The sequence below is a fragment of the Chiloscyllium punctatum genome, chromosome 2 (genome assembly GCF_047496795.1).
Source record: "Chiloscyllium punctatum isolate Juve2018m chromosome 2, sChiPun1.3, whole genome shotgun sequence".
Classification (NCBI taxonomy): Eukaryota; Metazoa; Chordata; class Chondrichthyes; order Orectolobiformes; family Hemiscylliidae; genus Chiloscyllium; species Chiloscyllium punctatum.
The window spans coordinates 60,937,224-60,958,917 of record NC_092740.1 but is presented as its reverse complement, the minus strand read 5'-3'; the positions used below and the strand labels follow the sequence as shown (position 1 = coordinate 60,958,917).

The 21,694-nt window shown below is 41.8% G+C and overlaps 2 protein-coding genes across 7 annotated transcripts in view; one reads left to right on the top strand and one right to left on the bottom strand.

Moving 5' to 3' along the window:
- The window catches only part of fam81b (family with sequence similarity 81 member B), a 38,674-nt gene extending 34,608 nt beyond the window's left edge, over nt 1–4,066 (bottom strand). Inside the window, exons 1-2 of one of the 2 annotated variants that reach the window (XM_072583183.1) lie at nt 3,881–4,066; nt 1,731–1,805 (exon numbers count right to left, since the gene is read on the bottom strand). In XM_072583183.1, the coding sequence (XP_072439284.1) occupies nt 1,731–1,771 (41 nt within the window). In that variant the 5' untranslated portion in view covers nt 1,772–1,805; nt 3,881–4,066. The remainder of the gene's footprint in view (nt 1–1,730; nt 1,806–3,880) is intronic. The other variant, XM_072583192.1, reaches the window with a different exon arrangement.
- Nucleotides 4,067–15,028: 10,962 nt separating this feature from the next.
- mctp1a (multiple C2 domains, transmembrane 1a) overlaps nt 15,029–21,694 on the top strand; it is a 631,196-nt gene continuing 624,530 nt past the window's right edge. For 3 of the 5 annotated variants that reach the window (XM_072583109.1, XM_072583115.1, XM_072583100.1), the window contains exon 1: nt 15,035–15,880. In XM_072583109.1, the coding sequence (XP_072439210.1) occupies nt 15,425–15,880 (456 nt within the window). In that variant the 5' untranslated portion in view covers nt 15,035–15,424. Of the gene's footprint in view, nt 15,881–21,694 lie in introns of all 5 variants that reach the window. The other 2 variants (XM_072583131.1, XM_072583125.1) reach the window with 2 other exon arrangements.

The following is a 21,694-nucleotide window of genomic DNA, read 5'->3' as shown; positions in this document are numbered from 1 at the left end:
GAACACAACCATCAGCAATTTCCCTTCAAAGTAACTCACAATCCTGACTTGAAAATATATCACCATTCCTTCAAGTGTCATTAGGTCAAAATCCTGGAATTCCCACCCTAACAGCATTGTGCGTCTACTACCACCTTCCCAAGGGCAACGAGGGAGGGTGGTAAACAAAAGATTCCTGGTATGCTCTTATGCTTGTATGCTCTGTCCCTTCCTGCCAATCTGTGATTATCATTACCAACACCAGACCACTGCATTATCATCTTGTACTTTCAACTTAACTTTAGAAATCTTCTCTCATCCTCTACTATTCATTTTAGAACACTCTTAACAGCCTTAGATACTCACCAGAACACAAGTTCAAATGTAGGTCAGGTGAAAACAACGTCAACGGTATAGCTTCTACTTCCTTCCCCATTACTGTATTTGTGTCCCATGAGTTAAAATCTACTTCTCCAACATCAGTCTATGAGCCACAACTTCAAATCTCTGATCTCATTTACCTATACCAACTTGTTTGGGGCTGAGGTTGTAACTTTGATTACAAAGATTAACTTTGTGATTTTGCTTTTTAATTCAGCTCCTGATTATATATTTGATCAGCCAAGTCTCTTTCTTTGTCCTATTTTTGTTCACTGGTATCAATATGCACCATGACAACTGGATGCTTTCCTGCTCACTCCAATCTCCTATCCAGCTCTGAGAAGATCTCATCAACCCTGGCACTGGACAGGCAAAGCAGCTCTTGCAACTGGTTCACAGCTTCAGCAGCAGTTACTTTTCCCTGGGTGGCTAGCCTGACATCACTTTGATTGGACCTGTACCCTTAGGATCTTGTCACATTGAATGTTAGGAGGCTATCTGACCCCACTTGGCGTACCGTGAGCTGATCTGAGTACTGAACCTTTGGAAGGATATATTGGCCTTGGAGGGAGTACAATGTTGGTTTATAACAATGACACTTGAATTTCAGGGGTGAAGTTATGAGGAGAGATTATATTAATCTGGCAAGATTTCTACAGAATTTAGAAGGTTATGGGTGATCTACTTGAAGTCTTCAAGATATTAAAAGGAAAAAGCAGGAAAGATAAAGATAAACCATTTCCACTGGTTGGAGATTATAGAACAAGGCAGTATAGTTGAGAATTAGGGACAGACCATTCAGGGGAGATGTTAAGAAGCACTTCTACACACAAAGGATGGTAGAGGTTTGAAGCTCTCCTCCACAAATGGCAGTTAATGCTAGATCAGTTGTCCATTTTAAATCTGAGATATATAAGTTTTTGTTAAGCAAAGCTAGTAAGGTATATGGGCCACAAAGTATCAACTATGATCTCATTGAATGGCAGCATGGGCTTGAGGGGCACAATGGCCTACTCCTATTCCTATGTTCCTACCTACCAAACGTTTGTGTGGATGGAGATGTTGACAATGTGCAATTCGGTTCTGTTTTTAGGGTCAAATACCTACCAGGAAATTTAGTCTTTTGATTTTCTCTATCAACTCATATCAAAATTTTAGCTTCTTATAATCATAGTCTTCTTGTTTATACTTGGACTGGTAAATTCATTACTTCAAGATATATAATCAGAGTCTTTTTAATGTTAACATGATGCTTGTAATGGACAGTTGAATAAACTGCTTCCTGTTCTCATCATGCAAGGAGCTGGCCACCCTTTCAATCACTGCAGTATTATAAGAATATCACATAAACCAATGTCTCTAACACTTACTTCCCTGGTATCTGAACCAGCAAAAAGTTTTCTCCAGACATTTTTAAAACAAAGTTCAAATTATTCACGAACACTCTAAAACAGGAAAAGACAGAAAACAAGGTAAATCAATGTTTTGAAATATGGTATCACATTAGGTGCTCAATTGATTTCTTATTCATTCATTTGGTGTTTAGGATTTGATTTCAGCACTTCAGTACCTCGAGCCGCACATCACATTATTAACACAGAAGACATACATCTAGCATATTATCATACGCAATCAACTTGAATTGAATGCAACAATACTTCCAGTTCCCCCTCCTTGGTAGGCTGAATTTTCCATGGGTCGTTTGGGCTAAAGATTTAACTTGCAATGTTTCTGCAAGACTAGATTCTGCATTTTCCTTAGCAATAGTTAAGCTCAAAGTGCTAATTAATTATTTTAAAGGAAATATACATTGAATCTCAAATGTTATTCCAGACTATTGTGAGAAGACCACCTATAATAATCTCTGTGGGTTCAGGAGTTAATGCAATGGTGATCAGGATTATCCTCATCTCCCATTCTCAGGGACTCACCAGCACAGGTTGATGATAGCTAATAATGGCAGAAAGAATAGAAAAGCTGAATATTATTTCAATTGGAAAGACTGTAGAAAGCTGCAGCACAGAGGTTTTCAGGGTCCCTGTTCATGAATCACAAAAATCTATCATCCAAGTTCATAAAAGGTAAGGCAAATGGGCCGTGGGCTCTATTTTAAAGGGTATATTTAAAAAATAGGGGAGTAATGGTAAAACTATACACAGCTAGTTAGACCACACCTGGAATAGCATGAGCAGTTTTAATCCCCTTATTTAAGGAAAGATATATTGGTATTGGAGACACTTCGGAGAAAGTTCATTAGGTTAGTGCCCTGTGTGTTGGGATTTTCTTAAGACGAAAGGTTGAGTAGGATGGGCCTGAATTCATTGGGATTTAGAAGAATGAGGAGTCACCTTATTGAAACAAGATTTTTAAGGGCCTTAACAGGTTAAATGCAGAAAGGTTGTTTCCCATTGTGGGAAAGTCTAGAACCTGAGGACATAATCTCAGAGTCATGAGTCATCCATTTAAGATGCAGGTGAGGAGAATTTTTTCATCTCCGAGGGTAGTCAGTTTGTGGGATTTTTATACCACCGAGGGCTGTTGAGGCAGTGTTGTTAAGTATATTCAAGGCTAAAATAGGCAGTTTTTTTATTCACTCATAGGACTTGGCATTGCTGGCTGGGCCAACATTGAATGGCCACCTCCAGTTATTCTTGAGAAGGTAGTGGTGAGCTGCCACCTTGAACCACTACAATCAATACATAGCTGCACAATATTGTTAGGGAGGGAATTCCAGGATTTCCACCCCAGTGACAGCAAATGAATGGCGATGTAGAGTCATACAGCACAGAAACAAGTCAGGATACTGAGTCACTTGGAGGGGAACTTGCAGGTGGTCATGCCTGGTCCTTTTAGATGGTACTGGTTGTGGGTTTGGAAGGTGCTGTTAAGGGGCCTTGGTGAATTTCAACAGTGCATCTTGTGGATGGTACACACTGCTTCTGCTGAGCGTTGGTGGTGTAGGGAGTGGATGTTTGTGGATTTAATGCCAATCAAATGGTCTGGATAGTATCAAGTTTCTTGAGTGTTGCTTTCACTTAGTGTGATCATTTATTGGAATTATGGGTCAGATCCACGGTAGTTGTGGATCTGATTTAAAGGTAGAACAGACTCGACTGGCCGAATGGTCTACTTCGGTTCCTAAATCTGATGGTGTTAGTTCAACAGGCATTGCTAAAAAGAGCAAAAATCGTTCAAGTAGAGGCTGTCTCTCATTTTCTCTTTGTGACAAGTGTTTCACAAGCTCTGCATGAAAAGATTAACACGTTTAACGATTTAACAAGTTGAATATTTACTGCTTTACACATTCCAAGAGCATAGAGTAATCGATTATTCTCATTTCAAAACTGCACGTCGCTTCCCTTGTGTGTATAATATGTAAATTCATCAATAAATCGCCTGAAGATTTATGAATACAGATATTTTACAATCTTGAAATTCATTAGGTAAGTTGGGCCAGGTTCGATTGTGCCAAGTGAAACCTGACTTTTCCTAAGTTCTATTTTCTAAGAACAGCACTCACCGGATAGTTTGAGATTCCTTTTTGTTTGCAATGGGCTCTCCTGTCCTCCAATGGGGCAGGAAAACGTCGAACACCAAGAACAAATTTAACAAGTACAGGAATCGGCACAGTCCGCGAATTATTCGTTCCACTACAGTACCTCACTGGTTTTGTAAGTTTGAAACAGGACTCATAAACTGCAGTGTGATCATTCTGTAAAATAACCCCGGTCGATTTCCCGGAAGTGGGAATCTGAGAATGACCTTCTGTTTACTGTTGTTTCCAAGTTACTGTCGAATGGTTAGCACTACCCTCTTATCATTGCACGAAGCAATTTGATGAGGGAAAGATCCATTGGCTTTCAGCAGCAATTGTAACAAAAATATAAGTTGACATCAACACTCAACAACATTCATTTTTATTATAGCTTTATTATTTGAAAGCTACTGGAAGATTGCATATGGAAAGTGACTTTAGTATTGAAGCAGGATATTTCTTACATTATAAATTTCAACTGACCACTTACATTCAAAAGTTATTGACTTTGAAATAAAAGGGAAACTACAAAATACAGCCAATTATACATCAACTGTGCAGATAAAGCTAAAAAATTGGTTTTACTTATGTATCATATTGAATTATTATTTACTTTAATGTAAGTTTCGTTGGACAAAATAGTCTTTATTCATTGTAGCATCAACCAATTTCGAGAGATTAAACCTTTGACTTCCTTGCTGTGTAAAGGCCTTAGGACCATGAATTAATCCTGCAATTATGTCACAGAGCTGTGGCTCACTGGGTGTAAAGGGCACCCAGTGAAGTTAAGAGGAGAGAGGCAGAGAGAAACACACTGGGAGCTCAGAGCAAGCTGAAGCGTAATCTTGTGAATGTTCGAAACATTTACAGAGAAGTATGAGTAAACTGACTAGCAAAGGAGTTTATGGAACTATCTTTCAATAAAATAACAGTAACAGTGAGGCTCAGGATAAGCTGGAAGAACAGCACCTCATTTCCTGTTTGGGAACTCTACAGCCTTCTGGACTCAATATCAAGTTCAACAACTTTAGGGCTTGAGCTCTCCCGTGTTCTTACCCCCAACCCCACACATCAGGCCTTGTCATCACATGGCCTGCTATTACGCACGATCCATTGTTAACCACTAACAGTCCCCATTAATCGCTTTTCATTCTCCTAGCCTTAGTGTTATCCACTCCTTTGTATATATGACTGTTGTCTCTCTTTGGGGTTTATCTCCAACTATCATTTCCTCCTTATCCCCCCTCCTTGCTATCTCTGTATGAACAAATAGGTACAGACACTGTGGGCCCAGTGATCTTCATTCTAACTATAACATTTTACTAGATGGTTTGTAGTTTTCATATTATTTCCACCTGGATAGTTTTGTCATTTGGACTAAATCAAATGCAACACTGTTAAGATTTGCAGAATGTTGCATGTTTTGCCCATAAGCATGTTATACTGGATTACACTGTCCTTTTCCTGATACAGTCCTACTCACATCTTATGTTGTTACAGTGAGTTTTCAGATATTATAACTGTTCAGCTATGTTCATTTCCTGGTGCCTGAAGTGATGGGTGCATGTGATAGTTATTCAGAGCCATTCACCTGTGTGTGCAGTTGCCAACAATGAAGTAAAGCATCGGTCGGCTCTATCTATTACTGATGTAAATGTTTAAAATTAGTTTTAATATAGTCAATTCGAACAAACCAGATAATATTTGTGTGGCATCAAAGGCTTTATGGGCAAGTCACAGTATTCAATTAATGGCAATTAAAAAGGTGACCAGCATTAAAAAGCAGACGACCGTGAGGACTGCAGATGCTGGAGATCAGAGTCAAGATTAGAGTGGTACAGGAAAAGGCAGCATCTCAGGAGCAAGAAAATTGACGTTTTAGACAAAAGCCCTTCATCAGGAAACAGCATTAAAAAGCAGTCCATTAAAGAATGGCTAATTTCCTGGCAACCTAACTTCTCTTTGAGATTATGGAGAATACCTTGATCCTGTCACATATCGATTATGACCAATAGTAGTGATTTATGAGAGACTTCATGTTCAGACTTATGCTCATAAATGCGCATGGAAAATTGAGTTTAACTACAACCCAGGAAATCATCTGACAATTGTATAACTAGAATTGAAGAGATTAAAGCTGGATGTAGAAGGCAATATGTGAGCTAGAGCTAAGATCATATAAAATGTTTCACAACAATCGATTTACTACAAGACAAGGAGAAAATGGTATTGGCAACTTACTTTGTAATTTATTTCAAATTTATAACATTTAGTTCTTGGCCTGCTTGCCAAAACAAACAGTTTCTCAGTTTCTCTATTAATTCATTTAATATCAATACTTTTCCTGGGTCTCCCCTTAAGCTTCTCTGATCTAAGGTGAACAATTCCATCTCCTCCATTTTTTTTCCAAATAACTCAAGTCCCTTATCTCTCTCTGATGGGAGAGCAGCTCAAAGGCATGATAGGGCTATTGGTGACTATGTCTTTTTATTGCTAGTTATCAACAGCACAGAGTAATAATGAGTTAGTAAAGAAACTGAAGAATTAAACAAATTCACTTCCCACAAATATTAAGTACTCTTAGATTAATGACCAAGAAAGTAGGATAGTTATTGAGTGAAATAGTAAAGTGGATCTAGAACAGCTAATGAACCTGCAGCCTGAAATAATGGAGAGAATTTAGATGCAAAGGCAACTAGTGTTTTAATGAGTTGCACTGGTAAAGAGGGGTTGAGATTAGATTAGATTACTTACAGTATGGAAACAGGCCCTTCAGGGGCCAACGAGTCCACACCGACCCTCTGAAGAGCAACCCACCCAGACCCATTCCTCTACATTTACCCCTTCACCTAACACAGGCAATTTAGCATGGCCAATTCACCTAACCTGCACATCCTTGGACTGTGGGAGGAAACTGGAGCACCCGGAGGAATCCAACACAGACACGGGGAGACTGCGCAAACTCCACACACAGTTGCCCAAGGCGGGTATTGAACCCAGGTCTCTGGCACTATGAGGCAGCGGTGCTAACCACTGTGCCACTGTGCCATCCCATCACAAAGAGATCAGTAGATAAATTAAAATTGATTATGTAGAGGGTTAGAGAATGATAGAATGTTGGTGAATAGAAGTGGAGGATGAATAAGACTTAGTGTTAACCTCATTCCTATGAAGTATTTTTAAAAAATTTATTCATGGGACATGGGAGTTGCTAGCTGGGCCAGCATTTACTGCCCATTTCTTGTTGCCACGGGCTGTGAGCTGCCATGCTGAACTGCTGCAGTCTATCTGGCATAAGTACACCCAGAACACCCAGGGAGGGGTTACCAGGATTTCAACCCAAGAACACTAAAGGAATGGCAAAAGATGTCCAAGTCAGGATGGTGAGTGGCTCAGAAGGAATCTTACATATAGTGGTGCTTCCATGTATCTGCTGTTCCTTAGTTTAGGAAGGACGTCAGTAATGAGCAGCACATAGGTTGCTAAACCTGCCATAGGAGGTCACATACAATATGCAGGAGCAGGGAGGAGAAACCATTACAGAAGGTGTGCTAATTATATTGTGGCAGAAAGAACTGAATCAAGTCAATGCAATACACTGGAGATAGCTAACAGAAGGTAGAGAATGAATGGAATGGTCAACTGCAGAAAAGTCAAAATAAATTCAGAACAGAGAGCAAGCACACTGTCACAAATATGACAATAAACAGCCTAGTACTATTATCATTGGCCTGGTAATCTGGAGATCCAGGTAACAATCTGGGGACTGGGTTGGAATTCCACCATGGCAGATGGTGGAATTTGAATTCAACAAAAATCTAGACTTAAGAGTCTAATGATGGCCACAAACCCATGGTCAATTGTCAGGGAGAAAAAGATATCTAGTTCACCAATGTCCTTTAGGGAATGAAACTGCCATCCTTACCTGGTCTGGCCTACATGTGACTCCAGACCCACAGCTGTGTATGAGCAATTAGGGATGGGCACTAAATACTGGCCTAGCCAGCAATACCCTCATCCCATGAATAAAAAAACGCCCTCAGTGAGTTGGACAGCGCAAGCACAGATCTGCTGACCCAGTGGAAGCTGAATTGAAGGAACTGATGGAGTGACAGGAGAAATGGATAGGCAATCACAGAACAACCTCGATTATCCGAATGAGATAGGCGGGGAGTATTTTGTTCAGATAACTGATTGTTCGGATAACTGATCTGATCGTAAACAAAGGAAGCATTTAAAGGACCTTGGGATCTTGTTTGGATAATCCAAAATTCAGACAATTGATGTTCGGATAACCGAGGTTATTCTGTAAGTGGTGATATTATGTTTGAGTGCTCTGTTATGACAGTGCTGTTACCACAGAAAAATGCAGTTACCACACCTACTGCTTAGGGTGACATCACCCCCACACATCTTGTATGAAAATAATTCCCATTTAAAGTTAGCTAGAGACTAGAGGGAATCAAAATGTACAGGTGGAGAGAGCAATATGGACTCGTCATCAAGAATGGGGGCTGGCAATTAGGTTTTGGGGTCTCGGTAATGTGAGAGTGTTTTTGGAATAGAGGTTAGGCAAGCAAACAAGGAAAACTGGGAGAAAGACTGGAGAAAGGGAGACTAAGGAATAAGATGGGTATGCAGCTCAGTTTTCCGATAAATCTGACAGCAACAGTAGTACCAGGTAAGTGAGGGGAGTATATGATTGATTGTTTCTACTGGAGACAACAGTGGGAACACTAGGCTTTGAGGATTCTTTTTGAAAGAATCAAAACAGAAGGAAAAGATTTTGCCAGATCATAAGACGTTTTATCTTGAGTGACTAGTCAGAGGCACAAACTTTATCTAAATCGGATAACAAATTGCAAAGCCAAAATATAGAATGATCTTTTGGAATGGGATTACATAAGAGAATGTCAGCACTAGCACAGGATGACATGCAATTTCTGTCATTCTGTGCGAATCCTATTGAATCTGAGCCAAGGTATTTGTTTACAAATAAAAACAGAAAGACCAACTGAAAGTTAATGCCTCTGATGTTACTTGGCATTTCAGGCAGAATCTTCCAATTCCTGCGGGGTCTGGAAGACGTTAGTGAGAGAAAAGTCAAAAATGTTAAGAGTAGGTTCAGTTTGAGGCCTAATTGGGATTTTCGGACAGAGAATCTTCTCCCTCTGGGTACCCCTCCACTGGGTGTAAGATAAAGCTTAAGTTTTATCTTTATTCCAGGAATAGCTGCTGAACATATGTAAAAACAGCTATGTCACAGTGATATCAGATCCCATGGAACTAAATCTGAGTCTATAAGAACGCAGCAGCAATAATTCTCTTCACCATATCTTCTAAGTCTTTAATAACGCTTGTTAATGTTTACGCATAAAAGTGCAGACCTCATGTCTTCACATGATGGCAAGTAGTGACCAGCCCCACAAGACTAGATGTCAGCAACAGTAAGAACTCAAAGTGAAGCTCAGCGATAATACAGTCTTAAGAATAGACCACAAGGCCTGTGCAGTGATCTGATGCCAGAGTGGACAAAATTCCTGAAGAGGTGCTTATTGATGATAGGGACTAATCAGAAATCAAATTCAAGGTCCCACTAAACATCAGACTACAGAGAGGCAAAACCTATCTAAAAGCAGAAAAGTTGCAGCAGAAGGCTCATAATTGAGAACACAGAAAGCAATAACTAACAAGAAATAGGGAAGATCAGTCAGCCACGGTAAGTAAAATAAAACAGGAAATCAAAGATACTAACAAGGATGAACAAGAAATTATGATTCATAAAATCCCCAATGGTTTGGCATGAACATAAGAACATAAGAACTGAGAGCAGGAGTAGGCAATTCAGCCTCTTGAGCCTGCGCCGCCACTTAGTACAATCATGACTGATCTCATCTTGGCCTCAACTCCACATTCCTGCCCACTCCCCATAAGCCTTCAACCCATTACCAATTGAAAATCTATCTACCTCCTCCTTATATTTATGCAATGTCCCAGCATCCACTGCACTGTGGCATAATAAGTTCCACAGATTCACAGCCCTTTGACAGAATAATTTCTTCTCACCTCTGCTTTAATCTACTATCCCTTATCCTAAAACTATGACCTCACATTTGAGGTTGTCCAACAAGAGGACACATATTCTTCACATTTGCATTGTCAATTCTCTTTTGTGTCTTTCGTACCTAAATTAGATCTTTTCTCATTCATGTAAACTCCAGAGAGTTTAATCTCCCTTCATTAGACAAACATCTCATCTCTGAAATCAATTTAGTGAATTTCCTCTGAACTGCCTCCAATAGAGCTGTATCCCTCCTCAAGCAAGGGTACCAAACCTGTACACAATACTCCAGGTGTGCTGTCGCTAGTGCCATATACAGTTGCAGCCACACCTCCCTATGTTTATACTCTATTTGTTTATCATTAAATTTTAAAATTCCAATTGCCTTTCTTATATTCTGCTGTTCCTCCATGTTAGTATTTTGCGGTTCGTCCAGGGGGTCACCCAAATCCCTCTGCCTTAAAATACCCTGAAATGTCTCTCCATTTAGACAACAGATGAAAACCAAATAGCTATCAATGCGGTGAAGGAACTGCACTGGTGGGAGTACCACCCAGACAGTTTTATACTTCATTTGAGTTCACCTCAGGGAAGTTTGTTCATGTGCCATTCTGCAGAAACAGCCTCTACCTTAAGATGGCATGCTGTGAAGGCTACTGGCCCTCTGACTGGGCCATCAGCCACATCAGCCCATCCACTCTCTTCAACTGGTCAGCACCCCAGGTGTAATCTCTTAACTGGTTTTAAAGATCGCTAAAGATTTCCCAGGTGGGTTCTCTGAGAATCGTATGGATTCAGAACTTGGATCTGCCTAAACTCGCGATCTCTTTAATCTCTAAAAGATTTTGTCTGTTGAATGGCTCAGTGGTTGGCACTGCTGCCTCATAGTGTCAGAGACCCAGGTTTGATTTTATCCTCGAGTGACTATCTGTGTGGAACTTGCACATTCACTCTGCGTGGGTTTCCTCCAGGTGCTCCAGTTTCCTCCTACAGTCCAAAGATGTGCAGGTTAGGTGGATTGGCCATGCTAAATTGCCCATAGTGTCCAGGATTGTGCAGGTTAAATGGAATAGCCATGGGGAATGCAGGGTTATAAGAATGTGGTGGGTCTGGATGAAATGCTCTTCAGTGGGTTTAATGGCCTTCTTCCACACTGTATGGATTCTATGAGTGCTTTTCTGTTTTGATTTCCAATTGTCAGTAACTGGCTTTGGTTTGAGATTATTAGAGTTTACTTTTGGATGATGAGAATATGAGAAGCATCCCAGAAATCATTATAAGATTGCTACTTTAATTGGTATAATATCAGAGTATAAAATCTATTCCTATAGGTTACGTACAAATTATCAGTGAGGCACTGCATTCCTGTTGAAGGGAATCGACTAGTGAACAATGAAATTTCAGTATGTTCATAGAACATAGAACAGTACAGCACAGAACAGGCCCTTCAGCCCATGATGCTGTGCCGACCATTGATCCTCATGTAAGGTAAACCTAATGTACAAACCCTCAAATTTCTGTGACCATATGCATGTCCAGCAGTCTCTTAAATATCCCCAATGACCTCGCTTCCACAACTGCTGCTGGCAACGCATTCCATGCTCTCACAAGTCTCTGCGAAAAGAACCCACCTCTGACATCTCCTCTATACTTTCCGCCAAACAGTTTAAAACTATGACCCCTCGTGTTAACAATTTCTGCCCTGGGAAAAAGTTTATGGCTATCAACTCTATTTATGCCTCTCATTATCTTGTATACCTCAATTAGGTCCCCTCTCTTCCTTCTTTTTTCCAATGAAAAAAGTCCAAGCTCAGTCAACCTCTCTTCGCAAGATAAGCCCTCCATTCCAGGCAGCATCCTGGTATAAACCTCCTCTGAACCCGCTCCAAAGCATCCACATCTTTCCTATAATAGAGCGACCAGAACTGGACACACTATTCCAAGTGCGGTCTAACCAAAGTTTTATAGAGCTGCAACAAGATCTCACAGCTCTTAAACTCAATCCCCTTGTTAATGAAAGCCAAAATACCATATGCGTTCTTAATAACCCTGTCCACCTGGGTGCCAATTTTAAGGGAACTATGTACCTGCACACCAAGATCCCGCTGTTCCTCCACACTGCCAAGAATCCTGTCTTTAATCCTGTAGTCAACTTTCAAGTTCGACCTTCCAAAATGCATCACTTCGCATTTATCTAGGTTGAACTACATCTGCCACCTCTCAGCCCATCTCTGCATCCTGTCAATGTCATGCTGCAGCCTACAACAGTCCCCTACACTGTCAATGACACCTCCAACCATTGTGTCATCTGCAAACTTGCTGACCCATCCTTCAATCTCCTCATCCAAGTCATTAATAAAAATTACAAAGAGTAGAGGCCCAAGAACAGAGCCCTGTGGAACACCACTCACCACTGACTTCCAGGCAGAATATTTTCCTTCCACTACCACTCGCTGTCTTCTGTCGAGCAGCCAATTCTGTATCCAGACAGCTAAATTTCCCTCTAACCCATTCCTCCTGACGTTCTGAACAAGCCTACCATGGGGAACTTTATCAAATGCCTTACCAAAGTCCATATACACCACATCCACCACTCTACCCTCATCATCTTGTCTAGTAACATCCTCAAAGAACTCAATACGATTTGTGAGGCATGACCTGCCCCTTACAAAGCTGTGCTCACTGCCTTTAATCAAGCCATGCTCTTCCAGATGGTCATAAATCCTATCCCTCAGAATCCTTTCTAACACCTTGCAGACGACAAACGTGAGACTGACTGGTCTGTAATTGCCAGTCTGTAATTGTTAAAAGAGGAAGTAACCTTTTCCCTAACTCTGTTTTTTTCCACTGGAGTTATTATATTTCAATTGGTTTGACCATCATTTTCCCTTCTTCACCTTCTGGTAGGGGTGCTCACTCAACAGCTTTTGACAGAAAACTGAACCAAAGATAGATATGAGATAAAAACAATGACTGCAGATGCTGGAAACCAGATTCTGGATTAGTGGTGCTGGAAGAGCACAGCAGTTCAGGCAGTATCCAAGTAGCTTTGAAGACTGTTCCCTCCACGACTACCTGGTCAGGTCCACGCCCCCAAACAACCCACCCGCCAATCCTGGCACTTTCCCCTGCCACCGCAGGAACTGTAAAACCTGTGCCCACACCTCCTCCCTCACCTCTATCCAAGGCCCTAAAGGAGCATTCCATATCCATCAAAGTTTTACTTGCACATCCACTAATATCATTTATTGTATCCGTTGCTCCCGATGTGGTCTCCTCTACATTGGGGAGACTGGGCGCTTCCTAGCAGAGCGCTTTAGGGAACATCTCCGGGACACCCGCACCAATCAACCACACCGCCCCGTGGCCCAACATTTCAACTCCCCCTCCCTCTCTGCCGAGGACATGGAGGTCCTGGGCCTCCTTCACCACTGCTCCCTCACCACTAGACGCCTGGAGGAAGAACGCCTCATCTTCTGCCTCGGAACACTTCAACCCCAGGGCATCAATGTGGACTTCAACAGTTTCCTCATTTCCCCTTCCCCCACCTCACCCTAGTTCTAAACTTCCAGCTCAGTAACTGTCCCCATAACTTGTCCGGACTTGTCCTACCTGCCTATCTTCTTTTCCACCTATCCACTCCACCCTCTCCTCCTTGACCTATCACCTTCATCCCCTCCCCCACTCACCGATTGTACTCTATGCTACTTTCTCCCCACCCCCACCCTCCTCTAGCTTATCTCTCCACGCTTCAGGCTCACTGCCTTTATTCCTGATGAAGGGCTTTTGCCCGAAACGTTGATTTCGAAGCTACTTGGATGCTGCCTGAACTGCTGTGCTCTTCCAGCACCACTAATCCAGAATCCAAAGATAGATAACCTAATCTGTATAAGTTAAATGCCATGACATCTATAGATGTGGTCAAAGCTCAATTAATACCTTCAAACAGTTGGCAGATATAAGCTTGAAGCAGAGTGATTAATATCACAGAACATTCATTGAAATAGGGTTGTTATTTCATAAGAAGTTCAAAACTGGCATTACAGTATACATCTGTAGGTGGACTTTCCACATATTTCCGCTATTTCAGATCTTGATCATGGAGCTGCTGATGATTCAACCAATGTATATTAAATGTGCCAATTATTGTCATATTAGGTCAGACTGGGTACAATCACAAGTGTGACAGTCCTCTCAAAGGCAGAGTTCCCAAATGGGTTGGCACTCACCCATCAGAGGCAGCATTGGACAAACGGAAAGATGGAAGATGGTTAAGTTCAAAATATTTACGTACCATATGGTTAGGGAGCCAGTGCCAGACTAACAGGGAAGCATCCAAGCTCTGATCAAGAATGAAAAAATGAGGGCACTAAACATGAACTGGCACACTTGGGAGACAGTAGTTGGCCAGAGAGGGAAATGGTGACATGTGGCTCGTAGCATTAACACAATGGCCAGTTACTGCAGCCTGACAACAGGGTGTTAATGTCGAAAACAGGGTTTCTCATTGTCACATTGCAGCTTCATGTACAATATTTCCTGTCTCTCAATGATTGACCTTTATAGCCATTAGCAGATGGTACACTATTCTGTGAACACAACCCACCTAAATGGATCATGTGCAGTATGTTGAATATATCTGGCAAATGTAAGGATACCGGCACTCCGAACTGAACAGCAACTGGTGTCATCAGTATATAAACAGAAATATTCCAGGTAAAGTGCAGTGAAAAGAACAAAATAAAACAACGTCAGTGGAAATTGTTGTTTTCTGTACTCCCGCAAGAGTTCTGTGACCCAGGTTTTAGAATCACTTAAAGGGATGTGCAGATCGTGAAATGTGTGCTAATAGAGTCATAGAGATGTACAGCACGAAACCGGCCCTTCGATGCAACTCGCCGAATTAATAGGAGGGCGCACCTTGGAGATCCCGCTGTCCTTTCTAATGTGTCCATTTCATAGACTGAGGATGTTGTTACCAATTTTTTCCAAATGAACGGAATCTACAACTTTTAGCATATAACGAGTACCGCCCCCTTCCGACACGTGTTGGCTTGGAGCAGTAAACAAGGCTGCAGGTTGGTTATAAAGTCACCTCCTCTCCCGGTGACTGAGGGCTTCTCTTTCGGAGAGGCGAGTTTTATCCTTTGCATCAGTTAAACATTGTGGGGCGGTTTGCTTTCCACACTCAAGCTGCTGTTTGGTTGTTGTGAAGCCGGGTGCTCTGTCCCGTCAGAGGAACCGCTGCTGGAGGAGATGCCACTGCAGCTGATTGTGTTGAAGCAATCCTGGTTATTGTTGTCGGATGCAGCCTTTGTTCATAACAAACACTGTAGCGTTTCGATATAAAACCTGAGAGGAGTTCCTGCTTTCCAGGAACTTTTCACCGCAGACAGTGGGTGCCCGGTGACAGCTTGCAGGCTGTGTGGAGTGATTCCCTCTCTGTCCCTCGCCCTCCCTGGTGCAGAATGGAGGAACTGGCCGCCTCTGACACCAACACCACGAACAAGCAAGAACCTCACTCCATCCAGACCATCCAGACTCGCCTCCGGAAACACTTCCAGAAGAACAGACCCTTCCTCGGCTCGAAAGAGCAGAAGGGCGATTCCAAGAAAGAAACCGCCGGCAGAGTGCAACTGAAAAGCAAGAGGAGGCATGTCCTGGACCGCGTCTTCTCGTCCTCTCAGCCCAACCTGTGCTGCTCAGGGCCGAACGACAACACGGGCTCTGGCGGCCAGAGGGATTCGCGGGCTGGGAACAAGCTGCTGTCCGAACCGAAGGCGGCCACCCCGCAGAGACAGAAAGCTATTTTCGCCAGTGTTTGGTCCGCGGTGACCCACCACAAGAGCTCCTCGGAATGCCTGAAGGTCCCAAACCGCGCTGAGGAAGTGCAGGGCTGCAGTCAGCCTCAGGCTGCAGTGACTGTGAGTAACAACTGCCCTCCCTCCGTGTCTCAGCTCCGGCTTTTTGCTGCAGTGTGGGTGTTCGTGGTTCCTCTTCACCGGACGGGGTTTAAGGGGCCTAAAGGCTGGAAGCTGGCTTTGCTGGGCTGGGTGGGGTAATGTGTAAGCAGTGACTTCTACCACAGGCGTTTCCACATCATTATAAACTGTAGGTGACCCCCACTTCACCCGACACAGGGGCCCTATCCGGAGACACGGGGGTAAGCTGCAGCTGCTTGGGTTGGGGGGGGGGGGGAGTGGATCGGACCGGGGGATCCTGCCTTTGGGAGATCCCAAACTTTTGTTTTCTCCAATTGTCACAAAACAAACGGAGCACACCGGCACCGGGAGAGGCGGGGTTTGAAAGTCATAGGGAAATATTTCCACCCCGGGCCAAATGTAATTCAGGCATCGCTGAATTGTTTCAGCTGCAGCATCTGGAAGATAGCTGGCGATTCCTTGTTGTGGTGAATCAACTTGGTGCTGCCCTGACCCTGAACTGGTCGCACGGATTACCTGCAGCAGTTGTAAAGCATGTGTGACATTGAGGGTTGCACAGTCTCAATAGCAGCAGCTCCAGGGCGACTTGGTATTTAATCGGACAACTCCGACAGGGCTACATCTATCGCCAGAAACGTCGCAGAATAATCCGTGAACGGAATTAAATCAGGGACACTTCTCTCTTTGCAGTACACGGTTCCTTTTCATAATTATAAGAAGTGGTGATTGACAATAAGAGATTAGAGTCCATCTAGTCTACTTTCAGGAAGTGTTATTATAGAGAACGATAATAAAACTGTTCACCAAACGTGACAATCGATTGATTTTGAACAGACCCAGAGATTAAGGAGGAAAACGTAATGATGATGAGCTTTGGGAACCGAAGCCAGATCAAAAATCATCTTTCTTCCACTTAAGCAATGCCAAACATACCACATGTCTTCTCACCATTGATTCTGCTCTGAAAGAATTCCATCTGATTTGCTTTTCAAGTAATTAACGTTAACACCACCAATTGCTGGGGTAGCTGCTTCTTACATGTGACATACACTCACTTAAATAAGAGTAGTATTAATGGAATTTCAGGAATAGAGAAGGGAGTTATGTTTGAGAAAATGAAAAGACATGATTCTCCAAATGGAATGGAGACTTCTCCTTGGTGAGCATGTTTGTTTTAAGTGCTTATTTCGATGGAAATCAGTCTGACTGAGAGACTGGCTTGGCTACCCTGTAGGACTCATAGAGTCATAGAGATGTACAGCATGGAAACAGACCCTTTGGTCCAACCCGTTCATGCCGACCAGATATCCCAACTCAATCTAGTCCCATCTGCCAGAACCCGGCCCATATCCCTCTAAACCCTTCCTATTCATATACCCATTCAAATGCCTCGTAAATGTTGCAATTGTACCAGCCTCCACCACTTTCTCTGGCAGCTCATTCCATACATGTACCACCCTCTGCCTGAAAACGTTGCCCCTTAGGTCTCTTTTATATCTTTCCCCTCTCACCCTAAACCTATCCCCTCTAGTTCTGGACTCCCTGACCCCAGGGAAAAGATTTTGTCTATTTATCCAATCCATGCCCCTCATGATTTTGTAAACCTCTATAAGGTCACCCCTCAGCCTCCGATGCTCCAAGGAAAACAGCCTCAGCCTGTTCAGCCTCTCCCTAAAGCTCAAATCCTCCAACCCTGGCAGCATTCTTGTAAATCTTTTCTGTAAATCCTTTCAAGTTTCACAACATCCTTCCAATAGGAAGGAGACCAGAATTGCACACAATATTTCCAACAGTGGCCTCACCAATGTCCTGTACAGCCACAATGTGACCTCCTAACCCCTGTACTCAGTACTCTGACCAATAAAGGAAAGCATACCAAATGCCTTCTTCACTATCCTATCTTCCTGTGACTCCACTTTCAAGGAACTATGAACCTGCACTCCAAGGTCTTTTTGTTCAGCAACACTCCCTAGGACCTTACCATTAAGTGTATAAGTCCTGCTAAGATTTGCTTTCCCAAAATGCCTCGCATTTATCTAAATTAAACTCCATCTGCCACTTCTTAGCTCATTGGCCCATCTGATCAACATCCCGTTGTAATCTGAGGTAACCTTCTTCACTGTCCACTACACCTCCAATTTTGGTGTCATCGGCAGACTTACTCTTATGCTCACATCCAAATCATTTATGTAAATGATGAAAAGTAGCGGACCCAGCACCAATCCTTGTGGCACTCCACTGGTCACAGGCCTCCAGTCTGAACAACAACCCTCCACCACCACCCTCTGTCTTTTACCTTTGAGCCAGTTCCCTGTATCCAAATGGCTAGTTCTCTTTGTATTCCATGAGATCTAACCTTGCTAACCAGTCTCCCATGGGGAACCTTGTCAAACACCTTACTGAAGCCCATATAGATCATATTTACTGCTCTACCCTCATCAATTCTCCTTGTTACTTCTTCAAAAAACAACAATCAAGTTTGTGAGACATGAAGAGAAGGGAAGCCTTCCAGAAAAGATTGCAGTCAAGGATCAGGAATACTTTGTGAATGATATTGGTGGAAAATGCAGGAAACGGGCTGTGTAAGGCATGGTTGGAGGCATCAGAGGGATCATAAGATCTTGAGGGAGATTGAAAGGGAGTCAGAGATCAGAGAAGTTGTGGAAGGTTCAGAGATTGCAGTAGAGATTTTGGGGTTTGTGCTGAGAGCGAAGGTGACAGCAGGAGATTATGAAGGTGGCAGTTTTTAATAGGTAAACCTGTTGGAGGAAACACTCCTACTGCTCCTGACCCACAAACAATCCCCACAAAGGCAACTTGTTGTTTCAGGTCCAATGCTTCTGAACTCTTTTCTGACCAATATTGATTAACAATAGTAATGCATTAAAAGTAGAAGCCTGTGGCTTCCTTGAACCTCCTTAATGATACACTCAGTAGATTAATGGCCACTCCCTCATATCACCAGTATCAAAGTGGCTTAGATTCTCTTTCAGATTTTTAACATGTTAACCTCCCATCTGACCCAAATTTGGGGATGAGTAAATTACTCCAATTAAGTTGATTAAACATTATTTTTCTTTGGCAAGGCCATGCTGATTCTTCCCAATTACTTTGAGATTTTCCATGTGTGCAGCTATAATCTCTTTCATGCTTGATTCAATCACCTTCCTCACGGCGTCAAGCAAATTGATCCATTGTTTACTGTTTACTGCATATGTCCCGACTTTAAAAAAATTGATGTATTTGCTACTTTCCAGCCCAATGGAACCTTTTTTGAATCAAGGAGAGTTTGGAAAATATACATAAGTGTATCTACTGGCCTTCTCTTTTAGACCCTAGAATGAAGACCATCTCGATCTGAAGGTTGGTCAGTCCACAACTCCATCCGTTTGCTTATTACATTTCCTTTCACAATTTAATTTTACAAAGATCCCCTGTCCCTTCCACCTTTTGATTTACAGCTATTACTAGAATGTTTTTGTATCCTTTATGGTAAAGACAGAAGATAATATTTGTTCATTCCATCTGCCACTCCTTTACTATCTACTATGATCTCCCCATTCTCGCTCACTCGGTGACAAACACTTACTTTGCTTACTCTTTCTTTAAATACTTGTAAAAACTATTGCTATCTATTTTTACATTCCTAATTAGCTTCCTCTTGTATTCTAATTTCTTCCTCCTAATTAACCTTTAAGTCATTACCATTCTTTATATTCATTCTGTTCTTCCCGTTTGACCTGTCCAGCTTTGAAGTCTACTCCCTTTAACATTTCTTCCACTTTTACAGTGGATACTAGTATCCTATTGAAAGGGTCAATAGATTGTCTTTTCCTGGGCATTAAGTACTATTATACTGCAGCAATGATTTCTCATTGACATATGGAGCAACAGATTTCCTTGCATTATGTACTTCAGTGACAGCCTCCTGCAAGTACATCAAAATCATTCTAGTACATTACATTTATTTTTGTTTGTCATAAATAAACTTCAATATTGAATTATAAGAGCAACATAAAGTATTTTGCCATTCAGTAATCCTTTCTGCCTTTTAAAAAAGCACATGGATTTTCATTTTTATGGTTGCACAATCATGATTAAAATTCATGGCTTAAAATGTATATATATTTTTAAACATATCTCTGGATATTTCAGTAATCCAGGGTGGAATAGCTGCATTTAATGCTATTATTTTTAAGAAATTTGCAACACTGCATTTACAGCTCAGCATGCAAAATGGTACTGATGCTGCAATGAGAGAGTTTTAAACATGTGCTTTAGAGATAACTCCACCTGAATAGGTGACATGACTGCTATCACCCAAGAAGATGGATCATCACCAGCCTCTCAAGGGCAATTAAGGATGGGCACTAAATGCTGGCCTTGCCAGCCATGCTTACATCCCATGAACAAATTTTTAAACAAGTATATATTGCTATTCATGAAGGAATTTGATAGCAATGTCAAACTAATGCTGATCTGCAGCATAAATCTAGAATCCAGAAGTAATCTAAGATGCACTGTTTCTCCCATCGGCTGCACAAAAGTGGCATTGTGCCATCTGGCTCCACAGCCAAATGCATTTAATGATGTGAAAGATCTCTACTGGTGATGTAGATCTGGGCTGAGTTCACTGCAAAAACAGAGGTCTTGTCCATGAAGATCCTAAATGCCATCATAAGTCTCAATTACTGTTAAACAAACTCTCTAACACTGAAAGTTTCACAGGCATGAAGTTTAATTCCTTCAGCTAGTAATTCCTTTGGAGACAATGTATGTTCTCTTCTCTTTTTCTAAATCTTTTGTTCCCTTTAGTTTTATTTATCTACTTCATTTAACAATCAGCTTACTATTTTACTATAAATCCTGCTTTATACCACACTATTAATTAACAGTTCTTCAATCGAATTATTGATAATGAATGCTCTGTTCACACAGGTCCTGGATGCCATATGGAGGGCACTGCACCATTTCAATCACACATTTACAGAATATTATTGTGCAAAAAGCCATGAAAATAAACTGGGCAAAGGCAGGTGTCTATAATTTTGCCTAAACAAACTACTGGATTACTATAGCAATGATTCTGCTTGCAAACTGATTGAGTTCAGTGAGTGCGCTAAACATTTTCCTATGTAAGAACAGTAACTCTTAATTTAACTTTGGTAGCAACAAATTCTAATGATACCTCAAAACTTATTCTTCATAAAGATAGTGTTGGTGCAGTGTAAAGGTTAGATATTCTGTAATTGCTCTATGAGTCACTTGCCCCACCAGAGACTGCCATAGTTGCATTTAAATTATATTTCCAACTGGTATCAAGATCAAGCCCCCTTTTCTTTCAGTCACAGGATGTGGACCTCACTGGTCAGGCCAGTATTTATTGCCCATCCCTAATGGAGAATCAACCACATTGCTGTGAGTCTGGAGTCACATGTAGGACAGACCAGGTAAGGATGATAAGTGTCCTTCAATAAAGGAATTTAGTGAATCTAATGGGCTTTTCTAACAATCAGCAACAATTTCATTAGACTCTTAATCCCAGATTTTTTTTACTGACAACAAATTCCAACATCTTTGGACCCGAGTCCCCGGAACATTATGTGGATCTCTGGATTTATAGTCTCGTGATAAGACCACAAGGCCATCACCTCATACTAAGTGTTAATACAGCTTCCACGAGAAGTACTCAGAAACTGCTGTAAATGTAAAAGAGCCCATGGTTGTAAGGTATTGGAATTGGGTTTTCACATTTGCCCTGCTGGGAGTTGGAAACCAATTTACATCACTGCACAA